General features: G+C 35.9%; 1 protein-coding gene across 5 annotated transcripts in view; it reads right to left on the bottom strand.

The window, feature by feature from the left end:
- Window positions 1-25,365, bottom strand: part of UBXN2A (UBX domain protein 2A) — a 74,956-nt gene that overhangs the window by 9,486 nt on the left and 40,105 nt on the right. For all 5 annotated transcript variants that reach the window (XM_077152220.1, XM_077152222.1, XM_077152223.1 and 2 more), the window contains 4 exons: window positions 22,500-22,638; window positions 15,848-15,954; window positions 9,989-10,126; window positions 2,528-2,686 (listed from right to left, as the gene is read on the bottom strand). In XM_077152220.1, coding sequence (XP_077008335.1) covers window positions 2,528-2,686; window positions 9,989-10,126; window positions 15,848-15,954; window positions 22,500-22,638 — 543 coding nt within the window. The remainder of the gene's footprint in view (window positions 1-2,527; window positions 2,687-9,988; window positions 10,127-15,847; window positions 15,955-22,499; window positions 22,639-25,365) is intronic.

The raw sequence follows: 25,365 nt of genomic DNA, 5'->3' as shown, positions 1-25,365 counted from the left end.
AATTGTACAGTTTCTACTGAACCCTAAGTTAAACCATGGACTACAATTAGTAGTACAATTATCAAAATGTGCTATCACCAATTACAACAACCGTTCACCACTGATATAAGGTGTTAATAACAGGGTGGTATATGGGAATCCTGTATTTTATGCATGATTGTTCTGTAAGCACATAGCTTCTCTAATAAAGAAAAATATATACTATTTTGAATGACGGGAATGTTTTGGTAATGGATGGTAATAACAGTAGGACAACACTGCTAATGTAACCATAGCATTGAAATATATGTTTGAATGTGGTCAAAAGGGGAAATCTGGGGTTTTATATATGTTGCTAGAATAAAACTGTTTTAAAAAGTCCAAGGGACTGCACAACACAAACAGTGAACCCTAAGTTAAACCATGGGACTACAGCTAATAGAACAAATATTAAAATATGCTGTTATCAATTGTAACAAAAATACCACATCAATGCAAAGTGTTAATAATATGTGGGTATATAGGAACTCTAAATTTTATGCATGATTTTTCTATAAACCTACAACTTATCTAATAATTATAAAAATAATGGGAGCCAGGGCTTTCACTGTGGGAGAAGATGGTTATAAACGTGGAAAGGAGAAAACTAATATAAATCTTGTGGCGGTAGACTGGAATTGGAGGTATCTGTGGGAACTTAATAGTTTTTTAATAAAAAGATGCAGAAATAAATACAGATGCAAATGTATGTGCACTTGCATACATGTACGGGTGTGTGTGTCTCTATCTCTAGCTGTGTCTACCAAGATGGCCTGGAGGAGGGGCACAGCAGTAAACAATAAGTAACCTATTACCCACATCCTGGCTTCTCAACACATCTCCCCACCAAAAAGGATAGGCCTTCTTGGGAAAAGCACAGAATGAGCCTAAAACAAATTCTGTGCCCAAAACCAAGGAAATGCTCAAAGAAGGAGGTGAATGTGTTAAAAGAACATAGAAACTGTTTAAAGGAGGTCCTCCTGACTACGTGTGGGCCAATTTGAGCTTAAAATAACTAATGATGATAAGAGATTATAAACCCATTGAACAAAACAGGTAACCATGAGGGCATACACATATAAATAAATAAATGAATAAATGTAGCATTTTATGAGCACATGATAATTTTGCAATTTCAAAATTCTTCCCCATAAAATACTTACTAATTGCATTGGGCAAAAGGATAATTTTACAGTGAAGGAGGCTGGCAGATACCACCTTCATCAAGTGATCAAGCTTAACATCACCATAATGGCATAAATGTTAATTATGCCACCTGACAGAACGGAATGAAGAACAAAGTATTACTTCCATGAAATCCTGCCAAAATTCATGAGCTGAATAAAATCATGAAAAATCTCATTTTCTCTTAGGAAAAATAAGAAAGATAAAAAAATATACAAATATGTCAAGATTTTGAGAGTCAAGGAAAGACAGAGGAATTATTGAAAAGAGACATGACAACTAAATACAATGTGTGATTATGAGCTGATCTTTTGCTATAAAGGATGACAGATTAAATGGCAGACTTGAATAGAGCATATTAGATAGTTGGAAGTGTTTCAATGTTAATTTCCTATTTAGACGGCTGCCTTGTGGTTATGTGGGAATTCTTGTCTGTAGGAAGTACATACTAAAGTATGTGGGGTGAAAGGTCATCCGGGTGGCAATTTTTACTAATTTTTTTTTGTTTGTGAAAAAAAGTTCTTAATACTGTACATGATTTTTTTCTGTAAGTCTGTGACTGTTTCAAAATGCAAAAGTTATTTGAAAATGAAGAAGCCAGCATTTTTAAGAGATACATACATCTTTGGTAAAACTATGAATAAAAACAAGAAAATAACAAATTTAGGACACTGTTTATCTTGCACAAAAGGAAGGTGATATATGGTCAGGGAAAGGTACATAGGGTATTGGTAAGGATCTATGTTTAGAGCTAGGCGATACACATTCTTGTTTAATTATTATTCTTTTAACTGTGCAGTTTTATAACAAGTACTTTTATTTATCCATATGAAATTTTCCCCCAAATAAAAAAATGCTTTTAAATAAAGGAAGACAATATGCTGTATATTCCTACTTTTGATTAAAATGAAAAAATATTTCTAAGCAGCAATAAAAAAACTAGAAAAATACATCAAACTGATAACAGTGATTATCTTTGGGTGAAAGAATTCAAATTGACTTCAATTTATTTCAATATATTTTCATTTTTTTTTACAATTAAAAGAAAAATATACACAATGTTAATGACATTGTAAAACTAAAATAATTATTTTTAAATTATGTATGTAGCTAGAAAAACTAATCAACTATCTAGAATGATAATCTATAGACCAGACTGAAAATACTTCATTAATGTCCAAGAATTTCTACTGTCTTTATATAACATGTTTAGTGAAACTGTTTATTAAAATCCTTGGTTAGTTTCTAAAAATAACTTAACAAAAAAAGAAATTAAATATAAGCTTAGAAAAAAAGGAGGCAAATATTGAAACGTAAGACTCACCTATGAGAAATGTTAAATTTCTGGATGATCCTCTTCCCATTGGCTAACCAGATTTGTATATTAGTGGTAGGTTCCAAGTTGTTTAATAGGACAACAGATGTATTATTTTTATTCTCAACTTTAGTACTCTTTGCTTTAGAAATAATTTTTGGTGTGGCACTAAGAAAATACAGAAAAGAAAGTCAGACACATGCTTTCCAATGAGGAGACCTTTGTCCTTAAACAATTACTATTTTAAATATGCCCTTTAGGAAGATTTTTATAGATCATAAATTTGTTTGCTGGAAAAATCTCATTTTTAAACTGAGAAATGTAAGTATGAATACAGAGGAGAATGAATCTTTACCAGGAAACATATTTTATCTTTCCTCTATCGTAACAATAAAGACTACCAAATATTTTTAATTTACTGATCTATATTGCACTGTTCAATAGAGTAGCCACAAGCGGCTACTGAACATCTGAACGTGGTCAGTGTGAATGAGGAACTGAAGACTTCATTTTAGTTGAACTGGCTTCCTGTGGCTACTGTTGACCATAGCAGGACAGAGCAGCTCCACAGCCTGGGCTCTTGTCACTAAGGTAAAATGCCTCTCATATGTGATGAAAGAAAACGTGTGTGTGTGTGTGTATGATGCACAACAGAAATACAGATTTGGCATTCTTCTTCAAATTCTTCAATTGCTTTTTACTGCTTACAGAATAAGGTTCAACTCCTTAGCAAGAAAATAAAAGAAAACCTCTCTGAAATGGATCTATAACTACCTATTTTTTTCTTTTAAATCTTATTTCCTGCTAATCACCCATACCAATCCAGTGCTCTGGTCATACCTATTTGGGATCGCCCTTCTCTCACATCTGTGCTCTCACATATGCTATTTCCTCTACCAGGAAAACCTGTCCCTCACTCACTCTTTGTCCCTACCTGCTTCAAGAGACCCTGACCCTGTGGTTGTTCTTCTAGAGTGAGCAACTCTTTGCTAGTCCGATCTTGAGCATCAGCAATTCCTTACATTCACGATGACATGTGCAAATTACTCAGTCTGTTTATTTAATACTTAGCCCCACAAGACTAGCAGAAAAACAGCAGCAGCAAGGAAGGATTTTGTCCTATTTATCTGTTCTATGCCTAGCATACAGTAAGTGCTCCTGATACATATTTGTAAATTGTAAATTAAAAAAATCAAATAACTTTTAAAAGCCTGTTTTCATTAATACCGTTTTCTAAAAATAGTGGTATAATCATTCCTATACCATGTTTTAAATAAGGAATTTCCTTTTTCCATTATCCTCCAATCTACTCAGCTCCCCCCCAGTTTCACTGCTAAGCCAAACTTCCTCTTCCATTTTGCAAATTAACATAACAACGTCTTATGTCTCCCATTGTCTCATGATACCCCTCAGTCAAAAAGTTTCAATGGACGTTTATAAAAAGAATAACAAAATTAGAAGAGCACTATTTAGCAATCCCTAATGAAGAAATAATTAATGTAGGCAAGGATCATCTCATTTAAAACAATTCAGTAAAATGTTGTACCAAACTTAAAACTCAAATGGTGCCAAAAAATCATCTTACGTCCTGGTTGCAAAAGATAAAACATAATTTTACAACAGAGATTTGGCTGTTACCAACTTAATCCAGTGATCATTCTTTACATTAATAATACTGGGGCAAACAGTTTTATGTGCCTTCTGAATACAATATGAAGTACAATTTGTTTCCTTGCTAAAATTGTTACACATGAATACAAACATGTCCTTTCAATAATTCCCAATTCATTGAAATACCAAGGACAGAAGAACAAGTTCAACAACAAATCTGAAGGGTGGGACATTTGACATAGTAAGTGGCCGAATTTCGTCAACAAGTCAATACCATAGGGTTAGGGACATCAGGGAACACCGTCCTAGATTAAAAGGAGTTTAAGAGACATGAGAATCAAAAGCACTGTAGCTGCAAAGGGTATTTTGGGGAAATTAAAATACATATTCGGTATTAAATAATAGGGAATTACTGTTAATTCTGTTAGTGTAACGAATGGATAAAATGTGGTATGTCCATATGATGGAATATTATTCAGCCATAAAAAGAAGTGAAGTGCTGGTACATGCTACAACACAGATGAACTTTGAAGATATCAGGTTGAGTGAAAAGAGCCAGACACAAAAAGACAAATATTGCATGATTTCTCTTATAGGGAGGAAATACTTAGAAAAAGCAAATTCATAGAAACACAAAGCATAACAGTGGTTATCGGGAGAGGAAGGTATGGGAAGTTATTGCTATATGAGTATGAATTTTAGTTTGAGATGATGAAAATAGTTTGGAAATAGTGATGAAAGTTACACAGAACTGTCAATGTACTTAATGTCAAAGAATTATTCACCTGAAATGTTAAAAGAATTTTTATGCTATGTGTATTTACCCACAACTAAAAATAAATAAATTATAAAAACATGATAACCACCCAAGACAAATATATAACTATGAGTAATGATATTTGTCTACAATACTACTTGTTCTAGTTTGCTAGCTGCTGAAATGCAACACACCAGAGATGGATTGGCTTTTAATAAAATGGGATTTATTTCATTAGTTCTTCAGAGGAAGGGCAGTAGCTTTCATCTGAGGTTCTTTCTTACATGGGAAGGCACAGGATGGTCTCTGCTGGACTTCTCTCCAGGCCTCTGGGTTCCAACAACTTTCTCCAAGGTGATTCCTTTCTGCATCTCCAAAGGCCTGGGTTGAGTTGTGAGTGCTGAGATGAGGTATGCTGAGCTGCGTGGGCTGTGCTATGTTGAGCTCTCTCATTTAAGCACCAGCCAATTAAGTCAAACATCATTCATGGCAGCAGGCACGCCTCCTAGCCAACTCCAGATGTAATCAACAACAGATGAGGTTCACATGCCATTGGCTCATGTCCACAGCAACAGAACTAGATGCCTTCACCTGGCCAAGCTGACAACTGAATCTAACTACCACATTACTTAATATGTAAAATGTAAAAATTTTTGAAAAGGTACTTTATCAAGTTACTTCAAATATTAAATATTCCAAAATACATTAAATATGATTAACACAATTTTCCCAAGCCAAAACACACAACTAAAATATTAAAATTATTTTCCCCATGCATCTATTATGGATTATAGAAAGAATTAGGAATATACAGAATATAACTAAATTATTATGATGGGGATGTAGAAGGAACTGTAATACATTTCTACAAATGTTCTTTGGTGACACTTTAAGTGTAGTGTTCTGCTGTTTAGGAAAATAATAGTGGACCCTCATAGGATTAATTTCCTTTTCTTGATATTTAAAATAAATAGATTAAGGGCATTCTGAAGGTGACAAGATAGCTTAAACATATACTCAGAGCTCTGTAAGTATTTTTTGTTGAAATAGACACATTCAATATGAATGGATAAGTAGTTGAAAGAACCTCAGAAAAGCAGGTCTTTTTATTTCTGACCTTAACTCAGTTCTTTAAACATGGAGCGACTACAGCTGCAGGGTGTGTGCAGGAAGAGAGGACTTAGATAGCAGAGCTCCTCAATCTGAGTTCTTCCTTATATATTTTATTTGCCTTTGTAGGTTAATTAAAAAATAACAATAACCACATCCACCCACAACCCACTCTGGCTTCTTCCTTCAGCATAAGGGTATTATGCAAAATAGAAATGTAAGTACCTCAGTATTCTTCAACCGATGAAAAAACAAACAAAAAGTGATAGAGACACACAATGGAATATTATTCAGCCATAAGAAGGAATGATGAACCTTGAAGACATCATACTGAGTGAAATAAGCCAAATACAAGAGGACAAATATGCACTTATGTGAAATAACTGGAATATGCAAATTTATAGACAGAAAGCACATTATCAGTTTCAAGTGGTGGGGGTGGGTTAAGGGGTACATTGGTTTGAATTTGTGAACCCCAGAGAAGTCATATTTTAATCCTGATCCATCTTGTGGAGGGAGTCATTTCTTTTGATCCCCATTCAATATGGCAGGTTGGGAACCTGATTGTACTATCTCCACGGAGATGTGACACATCCAATTGTGGGTATTAACCTTTGATTAGAGGGAGATGTAACCTCACCTATTCCAGGTGAATCTTGATTAGTTTACTGGAATCCTTTAAAAGAGGAAGCATTTTGGTGGGGGCGGGGCGAGAGGTTGAAAGGTAGAAAGAGAGAAAGAGAGAGAGAGAGAGAGAGAGCGCACCATGAGAACCATGAGAACCCAGGCAGCCAGAGATCTCTGGAGAATGCGCCAAGGGGAGCTTCATGAAACAAGAAGCCTGGAGAGAAAGGTAGATGTCACCATGTTCACCATGTGCCTTTCCAGTTGAGAAAGAAATCCTGAACTTCATTGGCCTTTCTCGAGTGAAGATAACCTCTTGTTGGTGCCTTAATTAGGATATTTTTATAGACTTGCTTTAATTGGGACATTTTCACAGCCTTAGAACTGTAAATTTCAACTTATTAAATTCCCCTTTAAAAAAGCCGTTCCATTTCTGGTATATCGTATTCTGGTAGCTAGCAAACTAGAACAAGGGGGAATGAGGAGCTGACACTCAAGGGCATAGAGTTCCTGTTTGGGGTAATGGGAACGTTTTGGTAATGAACTGTGGTGATGGTAGCATAACACTATAAAACCAATTACTAAACTGTATAACTGAAAGTGGTTAAAATGGGGTAGTTATGTTGTACATATGTCAACCCAACAAAAGTTTTCTAAAACCCCACAGAACTGTACAACACAACGACTGAACCCTAATGCAAACTACGAACTATAGTAAATAAGATAAGATTGCTACAACAACTACAATAAATCACCTTAATGCAAAATGTTAATAGGTAAAACTACGGGGTGGGTGGGGGGGATGGAGTATATGGGAACTCTGTACTTTCTGCATGATTTGCTATAAATCTATAATTGCTCATAAAAAAAATAGCAAGGGAACTGGAAAGAGAATGGACTTTTAAATTAGACAGACCTGGGTCCAACTTATAGTTCAGTTCACTGGTGAGCTATGCAGCCCTTGCTTTACCTCCCAAAACAAACTTCATCAAAAAATGATGAAATACTATCACAGATAGAATGTGTTAAAAAAATATTGTAGTTATTTTTACTGCCAATTATAATAAAATGGTGTGATATGGAGGATAAATACTTTTCTAAGAGTACATTTTCAGGTTCTGTACTTCTCACTAGCTAAGTGATTTAGCTAAATCACTGAACCTTTCTAAGCTGTTTTCCTCAATAACATAATGATATTATTATTAGTTACATCCATCTCAAATGAGTTTTAAGAGTCTAATGGAATAATGCATATTCAAGAAATTCCTGAGCTTATAGAGTTAGAAGTAATAGTATTTGAATAGTGCTTTAACAGAACCGAAAATTTTATGAGGTTGATAGGTAAATGAATTTTACCTTTAACTATTCACATCTCTAAATAAAATTAGATTAGCCCTTGGATTACAAAGAAAAAGAAAGGAAACAAAGTATTTCCTGATAAATTCTGAAAGTCATGTCCAGATATTTTGTTTGTGTGCATAAGTATATATGTACTTCACCAATATTTTTCAAAAAATATTTTTATTGAAATATCTACATGCCTCATGCAGTCCATCCAAAGTATACAATCAATCGTTCACAATATCATCCCAGAGTTGTGTATTGATCACCATGATCATTTTTAGAACATCTGCATCACTCCAGAAAAAGAAATAAAGAGAACAAAGAAAAAACCCATATATCCCATATTCCTTACCCCTCCTTCTCACTGACCACCTAGTATGTGATCTGTCCAAGTTTTTTTATCCCTTATCCCCACCCCCTGTTATTTATTTATTTTGTTCTTATTTTTTTACTCATCTCCCCATAGCCTGGATAAAGGGAGCATCAGCCACAAAGTTTTCACAATCACACAGTAACAATGTAAAAGCTATATATTTATACAATTGTCTTCAAGCATCATGGCTACAAGGAATACTGTTCAACAGTTTCAGATACTTCCCTCTAGCCACTCCAATACACCATCAACTAAAAAAGGGATATCTATACAAGGTATAAGAATAACCTCCAGGATAACCTATTGACTCTGTTTGAAATCTCTCAGCCACCGAAACATTATTTTGTCACATTTCTCTCTTCCCCTTTTTGGTCAAAAAGGCTTTCTCAATCCCATGATGCTAGGTCTCAGCTCATCACCAGGAGTCATGTCCACATTGCCAGGGCGATTTAGACCCAAGAGTCAATTCCCATGCAGTGGGGAGGCCAGTGAGTTCACTTGCTGAGTTGGCTTAGAGAGAGAGGCACATGTGAGCAACAAAAGGGTTCTCTGGGGGTGACTCTTAGGTATTTATACATAGGCTTAACTTCTCCTTTAAAGGAATAAGTTTCATAGGGGACAGTCACAAGATTGAAGAGTTGACCTGTATTGGTTGTCCCCAAATGTTTCCAAGAATATGAGGAATTCACCAGGTGGGGAAGTTTAATATCTTCTCCTTTCTCTCCAGTCCCTCCAGAGGGGGCTTTGCAAATACTTTCTTATCCTCTGCCCAAACTACTCTGGGATGTATTAGGGCATCACACTGACCTATACAAACCAACAAGACCTTACTCCCTACTCAAGATTCCATGTAATTGTGGGGTTTGAATAAACTAACCATACAAGTTAAATTAGATATTGCTTCATCAATCTTTGACAATTAAAATATGAGAACTGATAAAAATCAAAGTGATCCCATGTGCTAGACTAAATTATGTACCCTAACAAAAGATATGTTCTTAATCTTAAACCAAGTTGCTGTGGGTGTGAAATCATTTGTAATTTGGGGTATTACAAATGATCTGGGGTATGGCCTTGCTGACACTTTGATTTTGGACTTCTAGGCTTCTAAACTGCAGCCAATAAATTCCAGTTTAGTTAAGCCAGCCCACTGTGTGCTAACTGTCACAGTGGACCTAACAAACGAAGACATCCTATACCTAACCTCTTTTGATGTTAGGTCATAAGGCATGTTTAGACTGTAAAATGTGAAAATAATTAACAGGCTTTGATGCTAATATTAATTTTCTCAGGTACATTTTCATTTTTATGACCTCAAAATTCAAATATTAATCAAAGAACATTCTAAAACGTGGTAACTACAAAATGAAGCCCTAATGTTCAAAACCTAGCATATAAACCAATTCTGCCTAATGTGCTTAATAAGTCAGCCATTTTTATCTGATAAAATAAAAAAGCCTCCATGATTTTATAGTGTAAGGCCAGCATGTTAATTTATACAAAGGTAAATATGACTTAGAGGCCCTCATAAAAGTTGAAATAAAAAATCTAATTTCCAATGGAAGAAATGATAATCACGTCATCTACATGAGTAAAATAATGGGCATTCAAACCCCTGCTATTGGAAAACATGGGTCAGGAGCCCACTTACCTTCCCAGTCTGTGACCCTGTCCTGAGAAGGGCTGGAATACAGGCTTTGTTGACACACATACTTCATTTTTCTTATCTTCCACTTTAACATCCACCTCTTCTTTATCAAAAATTCCCTGTAATTCTAATGGTAATTCCCTTGAAAGGCAAAGAAGCAAAATAATAAATAAAAGTTCCCAATATGTTTCTTCTTTCTCTGAAAAGTATATTCTGTATGCAAAAGAACTGAGTAATGTAAAGAAGTATAATATACAGAAATGAGGCATACAATATTCCTGGAATGAAAGAATTGAGTGTACACTAATAATATTAAATAATATGAACAATACTAAAAATCCAGAAGAAAAACAGAGCAATTTTCAAGATCATAAACTGATGAAAAAGCATGTTTTTCTGTAGCACTTATAAAGTCATGAAATATGTGGCAACTATATATAGCTAAATTTAAACAATTTAACAATTTTTATAGGTACCCAGTTAGGACTAAAAAGTGCTAGAAAAAAATCAAGTTCTCATTTCAATTTTTGAATGAAAACAGGAATTACTCTGGAAATGACAAAGGTAAAATACAAAACATTACAGTTTTCAAAAATGCTTTTCACATTTCATCCTCCTAATAGAGACTAAGGCAACATCAGATCTGACCTTAGTCTAGTGCGCTGTCTAGTATCCCACAGGCGCCTCCGTTCTGAACTGTGGAGCTCCAGGTGAGCAAGGACCACACCTGCTCGTGCAAACATATCCCAATCCAAGGAGAAGAGCCCAGTTCACAGCAGAACTTGGAAAAAAAATCTTTGTAATGTTATGATCTTTAAAGGTAAGGTCTTTTCTAATGAGCTCTTGAAAGCTTAAAATGCTATGGAATATGTTTCTGGGTCAAGATGGCGGCTTAACAATGTGCACATTTTAGTTCGTCCTCCAAAACAACTACTAAATAACCAGAAACAGTACAGAACAGCTCCTGGGGCCACGTCAGTGACTGGACACACAGTGTACCCCAGTCTGGACCAGCTGGACCAGTTGTGAGTCCCCCCAGAACCGTGAGTTCCCAAAGCTGTGGCGGCCAGTGCCCCTCCCTCACAAGCTGCTTCCCAGAGGGGAAAGGAAAAGAACTTTACCAGCAGCAGGGACTGAGCACAATCAAATGCCAATTGTGGAATTAATTAACAAATTCTGACTACTAAAAATAGGCCCCCAGCTTAGGTGAACCTGGTCAAAGAGGAGGTTGCTCATTTTTGCCCCGGCGCCAAGGGGACAGGGCCAACAGAAAAAGGGGGAAAAAAAAGAAGGAGACAGAGGTTTTTGTGGCTGTGTTTCTACAAAGGCTTGACTGCCTTTGGATATAGCAGCAGGACTTCTCAGGCTGCAACTGCCCCAGGCATAGGCAGAAGTGAGCTCTTTTGGGGGCTTGTCTGGAGCCTATGCCTTCCCCAGGGGAGGGGTTAAGCCCAACTCAGGTGGAATCCCTCCCTCAAGGAATTCAGACACCAGGGCTTGGTAATTTGAAGCCATTAAAACCAGCCTACAACCTCTCCTCTGTCTCCACCACCCCCCCAGCAGGGAGAGTCTGCCAAAGTTAAAGGTACCACATCATCTTACACTGGTGGGACCTGCAGGCAGACAAGCGCCATATACTGGGCAGGATAAGAAAAACAGAGTCCAGAGACTTCACAGGAAAGTCTTTCACCCTGCTGAGTCTCACCCTTAAGGAAAACCGACGCAGGTGACTCTTTCGCCTGATAGGAGGACAGTCTGGTCTGGGAAAACCCGGCTGAGGTCTACAATATCTAAATAGACCCTCCTAAGGGTGGGGGGGGGAAAAGGCACCATACAAGCAGGGCAAGAAACAAGAAAACAAGAACTGAAAAATTCTCCTCTGTTAAACAAAACTTAAGCTAGAGGTCCAGATAAAGCTGAACTGAATGTCAAAGAACAGATAGACAACAAATTCATCCAGCAAGAAAACCCTAGGTAAAAGAAGTGAAAGCAATCTCCAGAATAAACTAATTAAGGTAATTAAATGCCTAGACACCAGCAAAAAATAACAAATCACACTAGGAAAATTGAAGATATGGCCCAATCAAAGGAACAAACCAACAATTCAAATGACATACAGGAGCTGAAACAATTAATTCAGAATATACGAACAGACATGGAAAACCTCATCAAAAACCAAACCAATGAATTGAGGAAGGATATAAAGAAGGCAAGGAATGAACAAAAAGAAGAAACTGAAAGTCTGAAAAAACAAATCACAGAACTTATGGGAATGAAAGGTACGGTAGACGAGATTAAAAACAATGGAAACCTACAATGGTAGATTTCAAAAGACAAAATATAGGATTAGTGAACTGGAGGATGGAACATCTGAAATCTAGCAAGAAAAAGAAATAGGGAAAAAAATGGAAAAATATGAGCAGGGACTCAGGGAATTGAAAGACAATATGAAGCGCACGAATATATGTGTAGTGGGTATCCCAGAAGGAGAAGGAAAGGGAAAAGAAGGAGAAAAACTAATGGAGGAAATTATCACTGAAAATTTCCCAACTCTTATGAAAGACTTAAAATTACAGATCCAAGAAGTGCAGGTACCCCAAAGAGAATAATTCAAATAGACATACTCCAAGACATTTACTAATCAGAATGTCAGAGGTCAAAGAGAAAGAGAGAATCTTGAAAGCAGCAAGAGAAAAGCAATCCATCACATACATGGGAAGCCCAATAAGACGATGTGCAGATCTGTCAGCAGAAACCATGGAGGCAAGAAGACAGTGGGATGATATATTTAAATTACTAAAAGAGAAAAACTGCCAACCAAGAATTCTATATCCAGCAAAACTGTCCTTCAAAAATGAGGGAGAAATTAAAACATTTTCAGACAAAAAATCACTGAGAGAATTTGTGACCAAGAGACCAGCTCTGCAAGAAATACTAAAGGGAACACTAGAGACAGATACAAAGACAGAAGAGAGAGGTGTAGAAAGGTGTAGAAAGGAAGACTACGAGTAAAGGTAAAAGAAGGAAAATTATAAATATGACATAAAATCCAGAAGGCAAAATAGGAGAAAGTACCATCCATGCAGCAATAACACTGAACGTTAATGGATTAAACTCTCCAATCAAAAGACATAGTCTGGCAGAATGGATTAAAAAACAGGACCCATCTATATGCTGTCTCTACTCAAAGGACATGAGGGAAAGGACACTAATGGACATTTGCACACCAATGTTTATAGCAGCATTATTTACAATTACTAAGAGATGGAAGCAGCCAAAATGTCCATCAACAGATGGTTGGCTAAACAAATTGTGGCATTTACATAAGATGGAATATTATGCAGCTGTAAGACAGAATAAAGTTATGAAGTATGTAACAACATGAATGGACCTTAAGGACATTATACCAAGTGTGATTAGCCAGAAACAAAAGGACAAATACTGTATGGTCTCACTGATATGAACTGACATTAGTGAATAAACTTGGGATATTTTGTTGGTAACACAGACCATTAGAGATAGAAATAGGGTAAGATATTGGGTAATTGGAGCTGAAGGGGTACAGACTGCACAACAGGACTGAATATAAAAACTCAGAAATGGATAGCACAATATTACCTAACTGTAATACAATTATGTTAAAACACTGAATGAAGCTGCATATGAGAATGATAGAGGGAGGAGAGCTGGGGCATAAATGAAATCACAAAGAAAGATAGACGATACAGATTGAGATGGTATAATCTAGGAATGCCTAGAGTGTATAATGATAGTAACTAAATGTACAATTTAAAAAATGTTTTTGCATGAGGAAGAACAAAAGAATGTCATTACTGCAGTGTGCTGAAAATAGATGGTAATTAATATTTAAAAATTTCAACTTATGTGTGAGACTAAAGCAAAAAAATGTTTATTTGGTACAAATTTATACTTTGATTAGTGCGTCTTCTAATATAACTTATGTAGATAGTTGGTTGAACACCTTAAGTACATGTAACTTTGTATAGGACATGAGATTTTGTTGGTTTGTCCAGGTGATGCCCTGATGAATCCCAGAGTGGTTTGATCAGTGAGTGGAAAAGTATTTGCAAAGTTCCCTTCGGGGAATGGTGAGAACGGGGGAAAACTCAACTTCCCCAAGTTGAATTCCTGATAATCTCACAAGCAGTGTGGACAACTGAAGCTATAGGCTGAGCCCCCCAGTCTTGGGGTTTGTTCATATGAAACTGAACCCCACAAAGGATAGGTCAAGTCTACTTAAAATTTAGGCCTAAGAGTCACCCCCAAGAGAGCCTCTTTTGTTGCTCAGATGTGGACTCTCTCTCCAGCCAACATGACAAGCAGTCGCACCGCCCTCCCCATCTCTGCGTGGGACATGACTCCCAGGGATGTGGACCTTCCTGGTAACGTGGGACAGAGATCCTGGAATGAGCTGAGACTCAGCATCAAGGGACTGAGAAAAACCCTAGAATGAACTGAGAATTAACATCAAGGGATTGAGAGAACCTTCTCGACCAAAGCGGGAACACTGAAATGAGACTAAGTGTCAATGGCTGAGAGATTCCAAACAGAGTTGAGAGGTTATCCTGGAGGTTATTCTTATGCATTAAATAGATATCACCTTGCTGTTCAAGACATAATGGAGAGGCTGGAGGGAACTGCCTGAAAATGTAGAGCTGTGTTCCAGTAGACATGTTTCTTGATGATGATTGTATAATGATATAGCTTTCATAATGTGACTGTGTGATTGTGAAAACCTTGTTTCTAATGCTCCTTTTAGCTACTATATCAACAGAAGAGTAGAACATATGGAATAAAAATAAATAATAGGGGGAACAAATGTTAAAATAAATTTAGTTTGAAATGCTAGTGATCAATGAAAGGGAGGGGTAAGGGGTACGGTATGTAAAATTTTTTTTTTTCTGTTTTTATTTTTCGGTTGTCTTTTTATTTCTTTTTCGGAATTGATGCAAATGTTCTGGGAAATGATCATGATGATGAATATGCAACTATGTGATGATATTGTGAATTGCTGAGTGTATGTGTTGGGAATATCTGTGTTCCTTGTAATTTTTTTTTAATTAAAAAATTAAAAAAAATGTTATGGACTATATTTCAAATGTAAGCAGTCAATTTCCATGGAAACTTAAAAATTTTTAAGACTTTTTAAAAATTGTATTAAAAATTTATTTTTTGCTGGTAACAGAAATACAAATTTATTTACTATATATTCATAACACATGTTCTTTTCTGCAAATGTCACACATCAATAAGAAAGGTAAATATTTTAAAAATATAAATAATACATGCCAGTTCTTAAAAAATCAAGAAATTAACAAGGTAAAAAAAATGTAAACTTAGAAAATGACAGTCTTTGTAATTCCATTCCCATCTAAAACACTTTGGTATACACTCCTCGATTTTTTCCTTAGTGTACAGAAACTCTACATAATTATTTTGCTTTCTTTTTCTCCCCACAGATGGCATCAATCTCCACACACTATTTTGCAACCTGTCTTTTATTTTATTTTTTTAAGGAAGATACCATAGTTGTCTTTTCCTGTCAGCATAAGGACAGATGTCATACATTTCACCACATGCATGCTATTATCCTATTGTAAAGTAGGTCCAAATGGTACAAACATATAAAATAGGCTTTCCATCTTTTTCTTGCTAATTTGTGTATATATTAGCCATTTACATGACATATGTGTAACAAGTATTCCCAGTTTGGTATGTGTCTTTTGACTGTATGTGGTGTCTTTTGGTGTGTAAGTTTTTAATATTAATACAAAAGTATGGGGGATATTAAACATTCATATGAAACATGTCTAAAACACTGTATTTACAAACAATGCTTACCCCTTTTTGATGGAGTTCAGAAATTGTTGACTTGCACCATCAGAATAACTTCTGAAATCATCATTGACTGTAAACCCATTTTTCCATAATTTTATACTAACATCTACCTGCAAAGCAGTAAGAAGCAAAATGCATCCTATTAATACAATGTAGATTAAAAGTCCTTTTAACCATCAGAATAACTTCTGAAATCATCACTGACTATAAACCCATTTTTCCATAATTTTACACTAACATCTACCTGCAATGTAGATTAAAAGCCCTTTTAAAATTTCTTCTATCTGTACACATTTCATGTATTATTCCTGAGAGCAAAGCTCAAATATAATAAATACGAAAAATAATATATATAGATGATATTCTTTGTCATTCATAATATTTGTAAATAAACCAGTAACAGTTTTCTTTAAGAGAGCTCAGAAAAATATTCGGTGACCTGCTTATTCAGAGGATATCTAAGATAAAGCCTTCTGTTGAGAAGACTTTCTAAAATTAGAGGACTTCATTTCAAAATGACTTTAATGTACGGGAGGGAAAAAAAACAAAGACCAATTAATAAATGGCTATTCCTTCAAAAATGAAATACAGTATAACGCTCATTACTATCTCATCCTTCAACATCTTGTTCAGTTCATGAGAACAATATTCATTGATTCATTCATTTCATACATTCCTTTTTTTTTTGTAGTAAGGTGTGGTGGTGAGATTCAGGTGTCAAACTGGTTATGTGAAGGTGCATAGTTCTACTGCTGTGGACATGAGCTAATGGTATGTGAACCTCATCTGTTGACTACATCTGCAGTCGGCTAGGAGGCGTGCCTGCTGCCATGAATGATGTTTGAGTTAACTGGCTGGTGCTTAAATGAGACAGCTCAATGCAGCGCAGCTCAGCATACCTCATCTCAGCACTTGCAGCTCCGCCCAGGCCTTTGGAGATGCAGAAAGGAATCACCCCGGGGAAAGTTGTTGGAACCCAGAGGCCTGGAGAGAAGGCCAGCAGAGATCGCCCTGTGCCTTCCCACATACGAAAGAAACCTCAGTTGAAAGCTAGCTGCCTTTCCCCTGAAGAACTACACATCAACTGAGTAAATCCCCTTTTATTGAAAGCCAGTCCATCTCTGGTGTGTTGCATTCCAGCAGCTAACAAACTAGGACACCAGGCGAATCACTGTAGAAACTAAGAATGACTCAGGAATACGGCAGAATGTAGGGATACTTAAGACTGAGCATAGGAGGATTGACTGAAACGCTGTATAACGAAATATTAGACCCAAGAACCGCTTCCTTGTTCCTAGTATTCATCCATTTATTCATTTAACAAATATTATAAATAACTTCCTTTAAGGTGCGAGGGAAAAGAATCAAAATAATAATAGCATATAATAAAAGTATCTTTGTATTGGGAAACAGAAATACAAGTTAATTAAATGACCTAAGGTCACACAATCAGAAAAGTGTAGAGAGGAGGGAAAGCTACCTAACTCATTCTATGAAGCCAACATCACCCTAATACCAGAGCCAAACAAAATACTACAAGAAAAGAAAATTACAGACCAATCTCTTTAAAAAACATAGATGCAAAAGTGCTCAAATTGAATCTAGCAGCACAATGAAAGAATTATACACCATGACCAAGTAGAATTTATTCCAGGTACAATGCTGGTTCAACACAAGAAAATCAATGAATGTAATATACTACATCAATATATCAAAGAAGAAAAACACATAATCATCTTGAGTGACGCAGAAAAAGCAAGACAAAATTCAACATTCTTTTTTAAAAAAATATTTTTGACAAATCTTCACATACATTCAGTCCATACATGGTGTAAAATCAATGGCTCACAATATCAGCACACCATGATCATTTTTTAAGAACATGTGCATCATTCCAGAAAAAGAAATAAAAAGAAAAAAGAAAAAACTCATACATTCCATGCTCGTTACCCCTCCCTCTCATTGACCACTAGTATTTTCATCTACCCAAATTATTTTACCCCTTATTCCCCCATCATTTATTTTTTTATCCATATTTCTTTAACCCATCTTCCATACCCTGCATAAAAGGAATAGCAGACAAAAGGTTTTCACAATCACACAATCACACTGTAAAAGTTCTATCTTTATACAATCCTCTTCAAGAATAACAACTACCAGAACACAGCTCAACAGCTTGAGGTACTTCCCTCTAGCCACTCGAATTCACCGTAAACCGAAAAAGGACATCTATATAACGCATGAGAATAATCTCCAGGATAAGCTCTTGACTCTGTTTGAAAGCTTTCAGCCACTGAAACTTTATTTTGTCTCATTTCTCTCTTCCCCTTTTTGGTCAAGAAGGTTTTCTGAATCCCTTAAGGCCGGGTTCAAGCTCATCCAGGAAGTACTCAATACCATTTCTTGATGAAAACACTTCAAAGGATAGGAATAGAAGGGAAATTTCTCAATATGATAAAGGGAATATATGAAAAATCATATTCAATGGGGAAAGACTGAAAACTTTCCCTCTAAGATCAGGAACAAAACAAGAATGCCCAGTGTGACTACTGTTATTTAACATTGCGCTGGAATTACTAGCTAGAGCTGTTAGACAAGAAAGAGAAATAAAAGGTATCTAAATAGGAAAGGTAAAAGTAAAATTTACACTGTTTGCAGATAATATGAGCGTATACACAGAAAATCCTGAATAATCCAAAAGAAAGCTCAAAAAACTAATGAGTATAGTAAAGTGGAAGGGTACAAGATCAACCCAAAAAATCAGTAGTGTTTCTATACACTAGTAACGAGCAATGTGAAAAGGAAGTCAGGAAAAAAAACTCCATTTACAATAGCAACCTAAAGTGTAAATTATTTAAGAATAAAAGAGCTGAAGTTAAAAACATAGGTTATCAGGAGACAGAAAGAGGGTAGAGATTGGGTACATGGTGCTGAAGGAACAGACTGTACAACAGGACTGATAGTAAAAATTCAGAAATGGGTAGCACAATACTATCTGATTGCAGCACCATAATATAAGTATACTGACTGAAGCTGAATGTATGATCGGGGGAGAAGGGCTGGGGGCATGTGTGACACCAGAAGGAAAGACAGGATAAAGACTAAGATGGTATAACTTAGAAAAAAGCCCAGAGTGGACAATGACAATGATTAAACGTACAAATACAGAACGTTTTCACAGGAGGGAGAACAAAGGAATGTCAACACTGAGAGGTGTTGAAAATGGATGGTACATAGCAAAAAGTACAATCAATGCAAGCTAGGGACTATAGTCAAAAGTAACAGTGTAATATGCTTCCAATGAATCTAACAAAAGCATTAAGTCAAAACTAAATGTGAACAGGAGTGGGTCATGGGGAAGGGGTAAAGGTTATTTGTGGAAGAAAAAGAAATGACTTCATGTAGATTACGGTGGCAAAGTCATGCCTATATACTTGGGTTGGACTATATATCGTGTGAATCAAACTGTTAAAAATTGAACAGAGAGAAACCAGTCCTAGAGAAAAGGTGGAGAAAGAGATGCACCTATTCACTGTCAGTAGGGAAACTGAGAGGTGCAGCTAGCTCCTCTGGAAGGCAGTGTGGTGGTCTGGCAGGAGGCTAGGGGTGGGGTTGCATTTGATACTGAAACCCAGTTGCTCAGTATATACCTGGAGGAACTGAGTGTGGGGACAGGAATGGACATTTGCACAATAGAGTTTATGGCGGCAGTGTACATGATTCACAATGGATGGAAGTGGCCTAACAGTACAACGACTGAGTTGAAGAGAAAACTATGGTGTGTACATAAAATGGATTACCTAGCTGCTGCAAGAAGGAACGAAGATAATTTCACCATCACCTCTGATCTTTCCATACCTCTCACTGGTGTTGTTTGGGTTCTGGCAATTCTAAATTTTTGATATTTTTGGAAGGGTCGTCACTAATATGGGGTAGGAAGATGGAACTATCTGATGTTCTAGAGAGACTGGGCCAGGTTTTAGGACTTATCTGGACCAGGGACCCACCTGGAAGTTGAAGGTTTCTGGAAAGTTACTCGAGTGCCTGGAATCCTTGTGGAGTTTTATAAATTGCCCTAGCTGTCCTTTAGAATTGGCTGGACTGGTCCTGGTTGGGGGTTGGCAGGTTATGATTGGTAGCAAGGTCTACCTGAAGCTTGAGTACAAGCAACCTCCAGAGTAGACTCTCAACTCTATTTGAACTCTCTCTGCCACTGACACTTTATTAATTACATTTCTTTTCCCCCATTTGGTCAACTGATTTTTGACAAAGGTGCCAAGTCCACTCAACTGGGAAAGAGCTGTCAGTTTAACAAAAAGTGCTGGGAAAATCAGATATCCAAACACAAAGAATGAAAGTGAGATGAACCCTTGCCTCATACCATGTACAAAAATTAAATATAAGAATTAAAATGATAAAACTTCTAGAAGAAAACAAAGGGGAATATCTTCAGTACCTTGTATTAGTCAAAAGATTCTCAGACTTTACACCAAAAGCACAACCAACAGAAAACAGCAACAGATAAATTAACCTTCAAAATTAAAAAACTCTGTGCATCAAATGATGTTATCAACAATGTGAAAAGACAACTTAAGGAATGGGAAAAAATATTTGGAAACTTTATACCAGATAAGGATTTAATATCAGGAATACATAAAAAACTCCTACAATTCAACAACAACAAAAAGACAAATAACCCTATTTAAAAATGAGCAATGGCTTGAATAGGCATTTCTCCAAAGAAGATGTACAGATGGCAAATAAGCAGATGAAAAGATGTTCAACACTAGCTGTCAGGGCAATCAAAAATAGAATGAGACACTATCCCATCTGAATGGGTATTACAAAAATGGAAAATAAGAAGTGTTGGTGAAGATGCAAAGAAATAGAAATATTAGTGTATTGTTGGTGAGAATGTAAAACGGTGCAGCCACTGTGGAAAACAGTTTGGCGGTTCCTCTGAAAGCTAAACACAGAATTACCATATGATCCGGCAATCCTACTTCCAGAAATAAAACCAAAAGAACGGAAAGCAAGGAACCAGTCAGATATCTCCACACCAATGTTCACAGCAGTATTATGCACAAAGACCAAAAGGTGAAAGCAACCCAAATATCCATTAAAAAATGAATGGATAGGGAAAATGTAATATTACTCTTAGGATGGGAGACTGTTCAACCATAGCAAGCAATGTTCTTAAATATGCTACAAAATGGATAAATCTTGGTGATATCATATTGAGTGAAATAAGCCCATCACAAAGGACAAATATTCTATGAAACCATTTATGTGGAATAACTAGAATATACAAATATACAGATAAAGATTACAGAGTAGCAGAGGTAAGGATGGGGAATGGAGAGTTACTGTTTAATGGGAACAGTAACAATGGGGTGATGGAAAATTTTGGTAATGGATGACAGTGATGGTTAGACAACATTAAAAATATAATTAATACCATTTAACAGTATAATGGAAATGGATAAAAAGAGGTATTTATTTGCATCATATCTCACTACAACCAAAATTCAAAAGACCTATAATAAACCTGTTAAATGTTCATATAAATTACTTACTCTTATGAAAAAATAGTTTTCTTTTTTAAAAAGTGAGAAAATTTGCACTTCGATATTTTTTGCTAATTTCTTAAATATCTAACTTTAAAAAATGAGCTAGAATCTCATATCTGCCTCTATTTTTTAATTGGTTCTATTGTGTTGATTTGATTGAAACATATTAAGAAAATCTAGCCTCATAGAGATATGTAGCTCAAAAAATAAGTATTTTAATAACCTTTTAGGCTGACTGTGGATATTCATTCTTCTTTGATACTATGCCAAAATTCAACAAGTGGTAGTTTCTCAAAGATCATTTAAGAATCTGAATGTGGAATATGAAACCGTATCAATGAACTTGTCATGTTCCAGAACATTAAAATCCTTCATTATATCTGACACTTTTGTTCTTTTACCTGTGAATAATTTAATAACATCATGGACTGGTCATCTGGGCATTTGGTTATCTGAGTTATGCAAATCTTCCAAATGTTGATATATTTCATTACATGATATTTTAAAAATTATATTCATTAATATAGTCACTGATCCCATCAGAAAGTCCTTAAGTTTGGGGAGGCTGTTAAGCTCACAGTTGTCTAAAATTCTCATTTTTGCTAAATAAGGATCATAGCAGAAAGTTTAGTTTGCATCTCAAGCAATCACACTTTTCCTTGCAGTATCTACTGCACTTTTATATGCTGTATAAGAGGTTTACGTGTACTTCACGCTTTGTCACACAAAATATTAATAGAGGTATAATCAAAGGTTTGGATTTAACTAAATCAGTATGCTTTACTGTTTCATCAAAGACATTCTTAGTTGAAATCAGCTTTTTTGTTTTCTTTTCTTTCTTCAACCACTGCAAGTATGAGACAGCAAAGAATATAATAATTACTGAAAGGTGTGGTACCACTACCTTGATTCCTGCTAAAGCATCAGCCATTTTACCTACCTTTGCTTTAGCAACATCCAGAGAAAATCAACAAAGAAAAAAGAGCAAAATAACATCTTACTATTATTAGGAAAATTGTTTTCACCTCATGAACCTGCTAAAAGGACCATACTTTGGGAATAGAAAAAAGTAATAAGACATTTACCTGCTTCTTTTTTTCAGTGGATGACAAGCATTTGCCACCAATCTTCTTTGCTTCCTCAAAAAGGTTGTCAACAAAATATTCACAATTTGTTTGCTGGTTGTCATTACGAGGCTGGTTGTCAGATCCTGTTTCACAAACCCTATACACAATGCACATAAGGGGGAAAAATAAAAAAGTACAATTTACTACTAATACTCTCAAAAATTTACATAGTTAAGAGACCCTCAACCAAGATACTACCTCCATGTCTACAGTTCAGGCTCTGTCTTTTAGGTAGGGGAGTCATTAACTCTTCTGGTCCAGAACAAGATTTCTTAAACTTGGTACTCTGACATTTGGGGCCAGATAATTATTTATCATCAGGAATCGTCCTCTGCATTATGTTTAGTAGTATTCCTACCCTCTACCTATGATTTGCCAGCAACATACACTGCTACCCCCAGTTACAACAAACTAAAAATTTCTCTAGATGTTGCTAAATGTCTCTTCTGTGGGGCAAAATCCTCCAAGGTTGAGGATTAATTTTAAAAATTATTATCAACACCATTTTCCAACATGAAAAAGTTACAATGGGCATAGCCCAAATACCCTTAAAGACTGGGAGAAGGATCAAAGGAGTAGGAGGAGTTGCATCAGAAAAGATAGGGCTTAACAAATGAGTATGACTGTTGAATCATTATAGTGATATTTCTTTTAGTCTTTAATGTCTTGGAGCAGCTCGAAGGTAAAACCTGAAATTGTGGAATTGTAACCCACACCAAACTTTGTAATCTGTTCTATAACTACTGATTAAAATGTATTGTGAAATTTATTGCTTTTTATATATACGTTATATTTCACAATAAAAATGTTAAAAAAAAAAAGTACTGGTAGAATATGCAAAAGAATGAAAGAAGATTCATATCTCACATCCTATACAAAAACTGACTCAAAATGGATCAAAGACCTAAACATTACAGTCAAGACCATAAAACTTTCCAGAAAAAAGTGTAGGGAAATATCTCACAAATCTTGCAATAGGAGGCAGTTTTCTAGACCACACCTGAAGCATGAACATTGAAAAAAGAAATAGATAAATGGGATCTCCTCAAAATTAAAACACTTTTGTACATCAAAGAATTTTCTTAGGAAAGTAAAAAGGCAGCTTATGCAATAGGAGACAATATTTGGAAATCACATATCAGACAAGGGTTTAATATCCAGAATATATAAAGAGATTCTACAACTCAGCAACAAAAAGACAACCCAACTAAAAAATGGGCAAAAGACATGAATAGACACTTCCCAGAAAAGGAAATATAACAGCTAAAATGCACATGAAAAGAGGCTCAACTTCACTGGCTATAAGGAAAATGCAAACCAAAACCACAATATCATCTCATACCCACTAGAATGGCCATTAAAAACAAAACAAAACAGAAAATGAAAGTGTTGGAAAGGATGTGAAGAGAGTCACACTTATCTACCGTTGGCAGGAATGTAAAATTGTGAAACTGCTCTGTAAAGCACTTTGGTGGTTCCTCAGGATGCTACGTATACAATTGCTACACGATGTAGCAATCCCATTACTAGGTATGTATTCAGAGGAACTGAAGACGAGGAAACAAATGAACATCTGCATATCAGTATTCATAGAAGCATTATTTACAACTGCCAAGAGATTGAAACAGCCCAAATTGTCCATCAATGGATGAGCAGCTGTGATATAAACATATCACAGATATTTATAAGCTATATAAGATGGAATATTATATAGCTCTAAGACAGAATAAAGTCATGAAGCATGTAACAATGTGGATGAACCCTGAGGACATTATACTAAGTCAAATTAGCTAGAAACAAAAGACAAATATCATATGGTCTCACTAATATGAACTAATATTACACAGAGTGAACTCTGAGATTTAAAGTTAAGAACAGAGGTTATCAGGAGATTGAAAGAAGTTAGAGATTGGATATTTGATGCTGAAGGAGTACAGAAAGTATTGTACTGATTGTAAAAATTCAGAAATGGATAACACAATACCACCTGATTGTAGATCAATAACATAAGTACACTAAATGAAGTTGAATGCAAGTATGGTTAAGGGAGAAGGGCAGGGGACACATATAACACCAGAAGAAAAGACAGAGGATAAAGACTGAGATGGTGTAACTTAGGAATGCCTAGAGTGGACAATGATGGTGATTAAATGTACAAATATAAAATGTTTTTACAGGAGGGAGAACAAATGAATGTTAACATGGCAAGGTGTTGAAAATGGGATAATATACAGGAAAAAATAAATCAATGCAAGCTAGGGTTTATAGTCACCAGAAACATTGTAATATGCTTCCACCGAATGTAACAAAGTCATTACATCAAAACTAAATGTTAACAAGTGGAGGTTATGGGGGATGGGGTTTGGATTCTTTGCGGAAGAAAAAGATATACCTTCATGTAGATTATGGTGGTAAAGGCATGTGTATTTACTTAGGTTGGACTGTACAGACAGCAACAAGTACTAGAGAAAAGGTGGAGAAAGATAGGGAAGCTGAGAAGTGCACCCCTTGGAGGGCAGAGGGATGGCTAGACAGAGGCTAGGGGTAGGGTTGCCATATGATCCTGCAACCCTGTTGCTCAGTATATACCTGGAGGAATAAAACTGTTGAAAAATGACAGAGAGAAATAAGTGCCAGAGAAAATCTGGACAAAGATGTACCTATTCACTGCTGGTAGGGAAACTAAGGGGTGCAGTCCCTTGGAGGGTAGTGTGGTGGTTCCACAGGAGGCTAGGGGTGGGGTTGCCATACGATCATGAAACCCACTGCTCGGTATATACCTGGAGGAACTGAGTGTGGGGACGTGAATGGATATTTGCACACT

The sequence above is a fragment of the Tamandua tetradactyla genome, chromosome 3 (genome assembly GCF_023851605.1).
Source record: "Tamandua tetradactyla isolate mTamTet1 chromosome 3, mTamTet1.pri, whole genome shotgun sequence".
NCBI lineage: Eukaryota > Metazoa > Chordata > Mammalia > Pilosa > Myrmecophagidae > Tamandua > Tamandua tetradactyla.
This window is presented reverse-complemented; position numbering and strand designations above follow the sequence as displayed.